This window comes from Petromyzon marinus, chromosome 2 (assembly GCF_048934315.1).
Source record: "Petromyzon marinus isolate PM22_M1 ecotype Great Lakes invasive population chromosome 2, UKy_Petmar_22M1.pri1.0, whole genome shotgun sequence".
NCBI classification, from domain to species: domain Eukaryota; kingdom Metazoa; phylum Chordata; class Hyperoartia; order Petromyzontiformes; family Petromyzontidae; genus Petromyzon; species Petromyzon marinus.
The window spans coordinates 22,554,345-22,567,412 of NC_133668.1; the positions used below are offsets into that span (position 1 = coordinate 22,554,345).

General features: G+C 48.5%; 1 protein-coding gene across 1 annotated transcript in view; it reads left to right on the forward strand.

The window, feature by feature from the left end:
* Window positions 1-380: 380 nt before the first annotated feature.
* LOC103091751 (aryl hydrocarbon receptor) overlaps window positions 381-13,068 on the forward strand; it is a 79,123-nt gene continuing 66,435 nt past the window's right edge. The window contains exons 1-2 of the mRNA XM_032958913.2: window positions 381-498; window positions 2,640-2,744. Of these exons, the coding sequence (XP_032814804.2) occupies window positions 2,680-2,744 (65 nt within the window). The 5' untranslated portion in view covers window positions 381-498; window positions 2,640-2,679. The remainder of the gene's footprint in view (window positions 499-2,639; window positions 2,745-13,068) is intronic.

The following is a 13,068-nucleotide window of genomic DNA, read 5'->3' on the forward strand; positions in this document are numbered from 1 at the left end:
GGGAGGCGAGAGGCTGGGGAGTGGGGTGCGGACACAGAGTGATAGGGCTTGGGGTGTGGAGGGCGAGGGGAGGGGCTTGGGGTGTGGGGGCCTAGGGGCGGGGTTGGGGGACTAGGGGAGGGGTTGGGGGACTAGGGGAGGAGTTGGGGGGGACTAGGGGAGGGGTTGGGGGGCTAGGGGAGGGGTTGGGGGGCTAGGGGAGGGGTTGGGGGGCTAGGGGAGGGGTTGGGGGACTAGGGGAGGGGCCGGGGGGCAAGGGGAGGAGTTGGGGGACAAGTGGAGACGAAGGGGGAGTGTGCGACAAGGGGGAGGGGCTGGCAAGTGGGAGCCTCGGGAGGGGTTAGGGGAGGGGCTGGGAAGGGAGTGGGTGAGTGATCGAGGGGAGGGGCTGGGGGAGGCGCCCCCCCCCGTGGCTTGCGCTGAGCTGCGCGTTGTCCATTCCCCAGTGCCTGAGCGCGGAGGCTCGGCCGTGACTCGGGTGGCAGAGACGAGCCAGGGGTGAGTCGCGCCTCCTCACGACGTGTCTGGCTACTCGCACCATGTCCATCATCACCACCTCCTCACGACGTGTCTCGCTACTCGCACCATGTCCATCATCACCACCTCCTCACCGTCGGCGTGTCTCGCTACTCTCACCATGTCCATCATCACCACCTCCTCACGACGTGTCTGGCTACTCGCAGCATGTCCATCATCACCACCTCCTCACCGTCGGCGTGTCTCGCTACTCTCACCATGTCCATCATCACCACCTCCTCACGACGTGTCTGGCTACTCGCAGCATGTCCATCATCACCACCTCCTCACGACGTGTCTGGCTACTCTCACCATGTCCATCATCACCACCTCCTCACGACGTGTCTCGCTACTCTCACCATGCCCATCATCACCACCTCCTCACGACGTGTCTCGCTACTCTCACCATGTCCATCATCACCACCTCCTCACGACGTGTCTCGCCACTCGCACCATGTCCATCATCACCACCTCCTCACGACGTGTCTCGCTGCTCGCACCATGTCCATCATCACCACCTCCTCACGACGTGTCTCGCTACTCTCACCATGCCCATCATCACCACCTCCTCACGACGTGTCTCGCCACTCGCACCATGCCCATCATCACCACCTCCTCACGACGTGTCTCGCTACTCACACCATGTCCATCATCACCACCTCCTCACGACGTGTCTCGCCACTCGCACCATGTCCATCATCACCACCTCCTCACGACGTGTCTCGCTACTCGCACCATGTCCATCATCACCACCTCCTCACGACGTGTCTCGCTGCTCGCACCATGTCCATCATCACCACCTCCTCACGACGTGTCTGGCTACTCGCACCATGTCCATCATCACCACCTCCTCACGACGTGTCTCGCTGCTCTCACCATGTCCATCATCACCACCTCCTCGCGACGTGTCTGGCTACTCGCACCATGTCCATCATCACCACCTCCTCACGACGTGTCTCGCTACTCGCAGCATGTCCATCATCACCACCTCCTCACGACGTGTCTGGCTACTCGCACCATGTCCATCATCACCACCTCCTCACGACGTGTCTCGCCGCTTGCACCATGTCCATCATCACCACCTCCTCACGACGTGTCTCGCTACTCGCACCATGTCCATCATCACCACCTCCTCACGACGTGTCTCGCTACTCTCACCATGTCCATCATCACCACCTCCTCACGACGTGTCTCGCTACTCGCACCATGTCCATCATCACCACCTCCTCACGACGTGTCTGGCTACTCGCACCATGTCCATCATCACCACCTCCTCACGACGTGTCTCGCTACTCGCACCATATCCATCATCACCACCTCCTCACGACGTGTCTGGCTACTCGCACCATGTCCATCATCACCACCTCCTCACGACGTGTCTGGCTACTCGCACCATGTCCATCATCACCACCTCCTCACGACGTGTCTGGCTACTCGCACCATATCCATCATCACCACCTCCTCACGACGTGTCTCGCTACTCGCACCATGTCCATCATCACCACCTCCTCACGACGTGTCTGGCTACTCGCACCATATCCATCATCACACCTCCTCACGACGTGTCTCGCTACTCTCACCATGCCCATCATCACCACCTCCTCACGACGTGTCTCGCTACTCACACCATGTCCATCATCACCACCTCCTCACGACGTGTCTCGCCTCTCGCACCATGTCCATCATCACGACCTCCTCGGCGTCGTTGTTTACTTCACTCTGTGTCCGCTTTGACACCGCAAAGCTGTCAGACCGTCGCCCATGAGCGCATTGAATTCGATGTAAGTGCCGAAATGCCTTCGCAGTGCATTACCGTGGTTATGCTCAACTCGCTATTGTTGAAAGGTTACCTGTGAGGAAAGTTCGCGGAGTTTCGTGGGGGGTACAAATGCGGCTCCGATTCGCCCTGTTACACTGCTTCGCCTACGTGTTCTTTGTATCCAACACGCGCTCGCTCTGCGGTCAACCTTGAGTTCAGTTACCCAAACCATCTGGCATCGAGTCGGTCTGCCCCGGAGGGTCTTCACGTGAAGACGCCGCTGTTGTTCACGTGAAGACGCCGCTGTTGTTGACGTGAAGACGCCGCTGTTGTTCACGTGAACGCTGTTGTCGTCACCGGACAGCGCAAGGCACTCGTCGTGCTGGAGGGAAGAAGCCGCCGACATGAGTTCGACTCTGGGCATCAGCCTTTACGCGAGCCGCAAACGCAAGAAGCCAGTCCAACGCAGGCAAGTGGCACGACTTGACCACCACTCACCTGTTACCTCACCTGTGAGCCACTACTCAACTGCTACCTCACCTGTGAGCCACTACTCAACTTCTACCTCACCTGTCACCCACTACTCAACTGCTACCTCACCTGTGAGCCACGACTCAACTGTTACCTCACCTGTCAGCCACTACTCAACTTCTACCTCACCTATCACCCACTACTCACCTGCTACCTCACCTGTCACCCACTACTCAACTGCTACCTCACCTGTGAGCCACTACTCAACTTCTACCTCACCTATCACCCACTACTCACCTGCTACCTCACCTGTCACCCACTACTCAACTGCTACCTCACCTGTCACCCACTACTCAACTGCTACCTCACCTGTCATCCCACTACTCACCTGCTACCTCACCTGTCACCCACTACTCAACTGCTACCTCACCTGTCACCCACTACTCAACTGCTACCTCACCTGTCAGCCACTACTCAACTTCTACCTCACCTGTCAGCCACTACTCAACTTCTACCTCACCTGTCACCCACTACTCAACTGCTACCTCACCTGTCATCCCACTACTCACCTGCTACCTCACCTGTGAGCCACTACTCAACTGCCACCTCACCTGTCAGCCACTACTCAACTGCTACCTCACCTGTCAGGCCACTACTCAACTGCCACCTCACCTGTCACCCACTACTCACCTGATACCTCACCTGTCAGCCACTACTCAACTTCTACCTCACCTGTGAGCCACTACTCACCTGCCACCTCACCTGTCACCCACTACTCAACTGCTACCTCACCTGTGAGCCACTACTCACCTGCCACCTCACCTGTCACCCACTACTCAACTGCTACCTCACCTGTCACCCACTACTCACCTGATACCTCACCTGTCAGCCACTACTCAACTGCTACCTCACCTGTGAGCCACTACTCACCTGCTACCTCACCTGTGAGCCACTACTCAACTGCTACCTCACCTGTCACCCACTACTGAACTTCTACCTCACCTGTCATCCCACTACTCACCTTCTACCTCACCTGTCACCCACTACTCACCTGCTACCTCACCTGTGAGCCCACTACTCACCTTCTACCTCACCTGTGAGCCACTACTCACCTGCTACCTCACCTGTCACCCACTACTCAACTGCTACCTCACCTGTCAGCCACTACTCAACTGCTACCTCACCTGTCACCCACTACTCAACTGCTACCTCACCTGTCACCCACTACTCACCTGCTACCTCACCTGTCACCCACTACTCAACTGCTACCTCACCTGTCACCCACTACTCAACTGCTACCTCACCTGTCACCCACTACTCACCTGATACCTCACCTGTCAGCCACTACTCAACTGCTACCTCACCTGTGAGCCACTACTCACCTGCTACCTCACCTGTGAGCCACTACTCACCTGCTACCTCACCTGTCACCCACTACTCAACTGCTACCTCACCTGTCACCCACTACTGAACTTCTACCTCACCTGTCATCCCACTACTCACCTGCTACCTCACCTGTCACCCACTACTCAACTACTACCTCACCTGTCACCCACTACTCAACTGCTACCTCACCTGTCACCCACTACTCAACTGCTACCTCACCTGTCACCCACTACTCAACTTCTACCTCACCTGTCACCCACTACTCAACTGCTACCTCACCTGTCACCCACTACTCAACTGCTACCTCACCTGTCAGCCACTACTCACCTGCTACCTCACCTGTCAGCCACTACTCAACTTCTACCTCACCTGTCACCCACTACTCAACTGCTACCTCACCTGTCACCCACTACTCAACTGCTACCTCACCTGTCACCCACTACTCACCTGCTACCTCACCTGTGAGCCACTACTCACCTGCTACCTCACCTGTGAGCCCACTACTCAACTGCTACCTCACCTGTCACCCACTACTCAACTGCTACCTCACCTGTCACCCACTACTCAACTGCTACCTCACCTGTCACCCACTACTCACCTTCTACCTCACCTGTCACCCACTATTCACCTGCTACCTCACCTGTGAGCCCACTACTCACCTTCTACCTCACCTGTCACCCACTACTCAACTGCTACCTCACCTGTCACCCACTACTCAACTGCTACCTCACCTGTCAGCCACTACTCAACTGCCACCTCACCTGTCAGCCACTACTCAACTGCTACCTCACCTGTCACCCACTACTCAACTGCTACCTCACCTGTCAGCCACTACTCAACTGCTACCTCACCTGTCACCCACTACTCACCTGCTACCTCACCTGTCACCCACTACTCACCTGCTACCTCACCTGTCAGCCACTACTCAACTTCTACCTCACCTGTCACCCACTACTCAACTGCTACCTCACCTGTCACCCACTACTCAACTGCTACCTCACCTGTCACCCACTACTCACCTGCTACCTCACCTGTGAGCCACTACTCACCGGCTACCTCACCTGTGAGCCCACTACTCAACTGCTACCTCACCTGTCACCCACTACTCAACTGCTACCTCACCTGTCACCCACTACTCACCTTCTACCTCACCTGTCACCCACTACTCACCTGCTACCTCACCTGTGAGCCCACTACTCACCTTCTACCTCACCTGTCACCCACTACTCAACTGCCACCTCACCTGTCACCCACTACTCAACTGCCACCTCACCTGTGAGCCACTACTCACCTGCCACCTCACCTGTCACCCACTACTCAACTGCCACCTCACCTGTCACCCACTACTCAACTGCTACCTCACCTGTCACCCACTACTCAACTGCCACCTCACCTGTCACCCACTACTCAACTGCCACCTCACCTGTCACCCACTACTCAACTGCCACCTCACCTGTCACCCACTACTCAACTGCCACCTCACCTGTCACCCACTACTCAACTGCTACCTCACCTGTCATCCCACTACTCAACTGTTACCTCACCTGTGAGCCACTACTCAACTGCTACCTCACCTGTCACCCACTACTCAACTGCTACCTCACCTGTCATCCCACTACTCAACTACTACCTCACCTGTGAGCCACTACTCAACTGCTACCTCACCTGTCACCCACTACTCACCTGCTACCTCACCTGTCACCCACTACTCAACTACTACCTCACCTGTCACCCACTACTCACCTGCTACCTCACCTGTCACCCACTACTCAACTACTACCTCACCTGTCACCCACTACTCAACTGCTACCTCACCTGTGAGCCACTACTCAACTGCTACCTCACCTGTCAGCCACTACTCAACTGCTACCTCACCTGTCATCCCACTACTCAACTGCCACCTCACCTGTGAGCCCACTACTCAGCTGCTACCTCACCTGTCACCCACTACTCAACTGCTACCTCACCTGTCACCCACTACTCAACTGCTACCTCACCTGTCACCCACTACTCAACTGCTACCTCACCTGTCACCCACTACTAAACTGCTACCTCACCTGTCACCCACTCCTCAACTGCTACTTCACCTGCAGCCACTACGCAACTGCTACCTCACCTGTGAGCCACTACTCGCCTGACTCGCTAGGCACTCACCTGTCTGGCCAGGCACTCACCTGACTCGCTAGGCACTCACCTGTCTGGCCAGGCACTCACCTGACTCGCGAGCCCCTCACCTGTCCTGCTATCCACTCAATCGATACCCACTCACCTGTTATACACATTCTTACCTATCTGACTTATCAACTTACCTACCTGACTACTCACCTGCCTTTGCGACAACTCGCTCCCGTGTCTGATTAAATACTCAACGTGTTGCCCGTCAACTTGCATGTGTCGTGACTGTACTTGTCACTGTGTGGGGCTGGGACCTTATTGGTCACCCTATAAATATCAACGTTCATCCTACAAAGTCCCATCACAAGGGAGAACACAAACAAATAGAAACACTTTGTTTTGCCCGTATTGAAACGGCTGTACGTGTATGGACCTGAAAACTCGATTTCCCTGCACAATATAAGAGGGGTAAACCGTATGGGTTGACAGGTGTGCTCTATCGACCTGATAAACTACGGCACTTGTCTTGCTTCTTGCCTTCCTGAATGCCCACCCAACCTTCTTAACCTATACTCACGCCGAAAATCTGTCTGGTCAATATGCCTATCTGTTTATCCATTTAGCCCCTGTTGTTGCATTGCTGCTTTCTGTTCGCAACAGTCTATAATACAATGGCCACATTTACAAGAGTGTTAACAATTACTAGAAAATAAACACGGTGTTGTGTCTATCGGATAATCACTAATGTAGTAAGAAGCACCTCTAATGTGTATGTAAAATTGATGCGTGTATATTTTCAAGATGTTATTACACTGGCTTCCTATTTGAAAACAGAGATCTTGTAGGATGTCCACACTTGTTTTCAGTTACAGCTTTCACACAAGGACGCTTGTTATTACACTGGATGCTTTATGTTATACAAGACTCACAGCACCTCATTTCATTTCATAAACATGTTAAATGAGAACGATCACATTTTTTTTGCCCTAAACGGAGCTGGGGGCCTGTTTTGTTTAAATTATTTTCAAGGTTGCTGGTGGGAATTTGTTATGAAATCATAATGCGTGAAAAGCTGGTCGTTTCGTTGTGTTGTTGTCAGCCCTGAACTGGTTTTAGAGCACCCAGTGTTCCAAACTTCCGTTCAACCCCACGTTGCAATCTTGCGGCAGAGCTAAATAGCCATTGTATACAGCCTTTTGAGATGTAATGGTGGTGTCTAATTCACCCAGAAATGCTCGTCTTTAAATAGGACTGAGTGATGCTTACACCTTTTTTCGATATCTTACCTTTAGCGGAATGTGTGTTGTTTTACGTTAAAACAAAACCCACCATTGTGGACGCATGGTTTGAAAGCCACACATTATTACCTGTGTAGGTTTTGTGCTCTACAGCACGGTATAGCTCTCCGATATTGTACTGCTTGTTATTCAGCATGAAATCTGACGTTTCACTCCATGTGCCGGGAGTTTCTTTAGGAATTCAGTTCCTGAACATGATGCCAGCACATGGAGTGAACCGTTGGACATCATGCCAAACACATGGCACAACCCGAAAACGTAACAATACTAAAGCCACGCATTGTTTACAAGCCTTACCTTGTGACACAATAATATATCTGCACTGGCACATAATTTTTGTTGTGTTTTTCAAAGACACATGGTGATTACATATTGTCCTTCTCTCAAAGACAACCACCTCAGATATCAGACTTTTCCATTGTGTAATGTTTCATTAAAAAAAACACCACACTGATAATGAGCTTCCTGTATGTACAGTGAACACATTCTCAAGGGGTGACATTCACTAAAATAAATCACAATTGGCTTGGATTGTGTCAGCTATGTTCAATTTTTTTTAATGTCCTTGTTCGTAAGGACACAGAACTTTTCCCTGGATATTTGAAAGTGTGATATATATGTCTGTCTGCCTTGTTCCAATGTGTGTTGCCCACTTTATTACCTTTTACATATACCTTGCGTGTTTGCGAGAGGACAGGTTTTGTTTACGAAGAAGCAGTGCATCATTTTATTGCTGGAGCAAATTAGTTCGCGTGTCCATGCTCACCTGTTTGCGTGGGTTAGGAGGAATTGTGAAATGTGTCAGTACCTTTGTGTGTTTATAAGTGGGGAGCGGTAGTGTAGCGGTCAGCGCGCCGCACTACGAGCCCGGCGATCCGAGTTCCATTCCCGCTCACGACCAACGTCAGTGACGAATATCTGAACCGGTCCTGGGCAACCCACAGTCGACTCAGCCTCAAATGAGAAACCGGTGTGATGTGTAAAAATCGCCGCAAGGGAGACAAAGGCGGCCAGGCGTGGTACTGGTCACCTGCCCCCGTAGGTGATACTCGCTAACAGCACTTGCCCCAACCGTCTGTTAAGGCTGTATGGGGGATCTTTCTCTTTGTATTCCTCTATGAGTCTGTGAGTCCCTATGGAAAGTGACATTTATTAATCCCAAATGTACTTTACTCTCAAAGCATGCTTTACTGCAAGATTTCGCCGCGGGATTCATTCTGCACGCCACGATAGGTGTATTTTCATTGCACGCTTATGCAATATTGAATCCTGTACAGTAGTTATCACACGTGAACATTACCATGGAAACTTGTTATACCGTACATGTAGTGCTGTAGTTGGTAAAAAAAAAGTCGAAATTCCATGAAGAGGAAAGGACCTGTGCAACGTTTATAATATCACGATGCTGATATGCAAAATAAAATGTTATCTTTGAGGTTGCAGTCCGGTTCCTATATATTTGACCTTTTGCAGCCTGTATACATATCATCTGAATAAATGAAGTTCATGAACCAGTGCCATTATGGCTGTTGTACATATGAACCTTATGGCAGAACCCCGGGGTCCAGAATAAACGGAAGTCTAAATCGTAATAAGTAAATTTTTGGCCACTCCGTCCCACCGCGCACATAAACGCCGTGACCGCGGGATCGTTCTGCTGTCGTGTCGTGTCCAAGCGTAGCAGCGAGGACGAATGTGCACACAAGAGCTGAACAAGCGAATTGCACTCCATGCTCGGGTATGGGCAGCATCATAATAAGTCTTATCCAGAGCTGCTCAAACTGCCGACAGCAGCGGTCCTCCAAACTTTTTGGCACCAGGGACCGGTGTAGTGAATTTTTTCATGGACCGGGGCGGCGGCGGGGGGGGGGGTCATCATTGGGTCTTTCCCCCTTTTTCAAAGAAGCTCTCCAGCGACGCTTTGTTTTGTTACTCATTGTGGCTACTAGGGGGTTAGAGCTTGTGGGCTTACCAACACCACGTGACTGAGACGAGTGCGTAGTGCGGGAAAGAGGCGCGGACGGAAGTGGTGAATAATAAAATAATGTGGATGGGCCACGTGCGGACTCACCGCTCTCACCTCCTGCTGCTGTGCGGCCCGGTTCCTAACAAGTCACGGACCGGTACGGACCGGTACCGGGCCGTGACCCGGGGATTGGGGACCCTTGGCCTACAGGACTTAAGTCCTTTATTTGTCATAACGGTATGCATGATACAGTGAAACTGCTCTCTTACCTTCATTATTATTTGTGACCTACCAATGTCTGCAGCCAGGAATTCGATGACAATCCTATTACCTGCAGATATTTATCAGATGAGATGCGTTGCACCGTTAATTCCTTCTGTTTGATAATTATAATACTTCTCTCGTCTGTATGCATCTTTGCAGAAAGGGTTTTTTTTGCGGTTGAGCCATAGTCCCCACATACCGCTCGTATCAATGCGGATAAGAGGAGCGGTGACCCACTACTCTGTAGAGTAACATTGGTATAAACGCTTGTTACAATATGAACAGCGCATTGAAAACGCGTACTATTTTATTTACTGTTTACAAAGTGTGGTCACAAATCCACACTGAGAAACACGATGATTTACAGAGGGGTGTTAAGATTTTTTTCGATAATGTATTTAAATAGAGGTACTGCAGGTAAGTAGTTTTCAGTTTTAAAGTTATAGTTTAACAAGACAACACTTGCCACCATCCTTCAAACCCATTGGTGAAAAAGAGCAACGTTTTTGTTTACATTATAATATGATGTTTACATTATATATAATATGTTTACATTATATTATGTTTACATTATAATATAATGTGAGAGCCGGGGGCTTATGGGACCCCGGAGTCTCGCCATAAGGGTAATATATGGGCAGTGGTATGGCCAGCATACAACGCTCAACTGTGCATCAACGTATTTATTGTTGGCAAAGTGGTTTTCATAGTGTGATATCATAATATGGCATGGCACAGCATGGTAATGTGCAGTTACTGCAGAGTGCAATGTGATACTACATACGCATGGTAGTAATGACTCAATACAGCTTGGGATATTTTTTTGTATTATTATATACATTGTGAAATACATTTATTTTTATTCATTGTTTCCACAGTGTTTCGTACACATTATCCTGGCCTGCTTAAAAAAAAAATTCCGTTCACTTAACTTTTTTGAATAAACTATCAAAATGGATGGAAGTGGCCAAATATAGCACTCTCACCCCCGCCCCTGGGCTGTACCCACACGTGTGCAGGTACCCGAACTCGCTGGGTATGAATTGTGATTTTTTTGTTGTTGTTGAAAATAGTGGAGGCGCGTGTCCGTGTAAGTGGGCGCGTGCACACGCAGAGATGAAGAGATCCTGCAGTTCAGTGTCCCCCCGTTATTCGCCGAGGAGTCCGTCAAAGATATGCTCTCGATTAGAAAATTTAGCGGATAACAATACAAGGCCGCCGAAGAACCTGTTTTCTTTACAAAAAAAAAATGTGTTATCCTAAATAAATACGTAAATACGCAAGTACGTGGAAATTATCTCATCACTGTATCTCTCATCACTCTTGTCATTTTATCGAATCATTTTCTTGCGTCACGTTCTCTCTCATAACTTTATCTCTCACTTCATCTCATCACTTTATCTCATTACATTCATTCTGGCATCACATTTTTACACGCTTTCTTTTAACTCACTCCGTCTGTTGTTGTTGTTGTATCCTCAAATCTTGTAACACAATTTTAACCCACTTCCCAATGTGGTAATCGACTACTTGGTATACTTATGTCATACTGATGACAATACTATATTCTATCATAAAAATAATGTTTTTTAAACGTTATATTTTAAACATTATTTTTTATATGTTATGTTTCGGCTTGGGAGTAATAATTGTCCACGCTCAACTGACATTGGCTGTGCATCACCACGATCCCCTTACGCTGTGGCCAAGCTTCGGGGCCACTTCCTAGAGTCGTGGAGTTCTGCCATTACTACTAGTACATTTCATAAAAGCGTGTTTTTTTTTAAAGTATTTTTTTAAATATTACTTATTTCTCTCTCGATGCAGTCGTGTAGAGTTCCAGATGCGATAGGCAACAGAGCGGATATCAAGTTCGCGAATAACGAGAGAATACTGTACACACTCAGTGCACGTGTTACCAGAACCTGACAATAATTGATAAAGCTTTATTTAATTCTTCCATGGCTAAAGATTATTAAGCTATTACATTTGTTGTTCCATTTAATTCAGATCAGGACCCATGGTGTAAAGTGAAGTCGAACCCACATTCAAACCATCTGTCTGGCCTCTTTCCGTCAACTTTGCTTACAGATTTCTTTCTTTTAAGGCAGTGGTGTTATTGACGAATGTTTTTAGAGTGTTTTAGTTACGCATGCTTTAGCACCACCGCCAACGCGGTATCACTAAAGTTCTGATAATATAGTAGCATTATAATGATTAAATACACTATGAGTGAGATGCACGTGCTGGGAAATGCTTATTTTCGTCGGTTTTTTGGGTAAAATCTTTCCAATGACAATGGGACAACTTTCCAGGGGTTAAGTGTTTCTGTATTTGTTTTCGACATCTGGCCATGTGTGTTTAGCTCGAGGTGAAATGATGAATTTTCCCTCGTGCATTGTTATACAGTACATGGATTAGTTCAACCACAGTTGTTTTGAAAGCCAATTTGTTTTCAGTAACCATAGTAGTTATACAACTTAGCTTTCTTTACAGCTGCTATTTGTTTACTTGTCAGATAATGATCATCAATTGTAAAACACTTAATGTATATATGGTAATGATTGAGAAAGTTGTATCGTTCTGCTTCATATTTGCATAACATTTAAACGCCTTACATTTTAGCCCACATGCAATTAGTATTAATTTAGCATTGTGGTTTACCTTTGCAAGAGTAAATCAAATACATCTATTGTAAAAGATGCTATGCATGTAATTGCTGAAGAGACTGATACGCTTGTATAAAACGGAAATACAGATTGTGCAATTCATTTCTCATGGCTGACTTGTTAAACAAACATGTTTTTTTACGTGATTTTAGGTGATCACAGTTATGTCTACTAATTCATAAATGTGCCCCCTTGATAAATGAACAACAAGACCTTTGATGACAGTCATAATAATCGATGCAAACGAACTCTAGGAAAATATGAACTTAATAGAGTCATGGCCGTTGGAAATGTTGCTCAAGATATATTTTATCTAAACCAAAGTTTGCTAAACTATTGAAGATTAGTTCAACACGTAGGCTTTTGCGGCCAATATCAGGCTATTGGCCTGATGAGGTTGGTTGTAAATGTTTTTGTGGGTTTACTCTCCAACACATCCTGAATATTTGAACATCATTATTATTTACGTTTCATTTTTGCCATTGTTTGTGTTATACAAGTTATGTAATAGATAAGCTGACAGTTATGTTATTGTGGTATCCCATTTGGCCAATAATTGTTTCATATTTTTTACTCGTGAAACTTGGATCCTAGGCTTAAACAGAGGGTGACTGCCAAAACAAC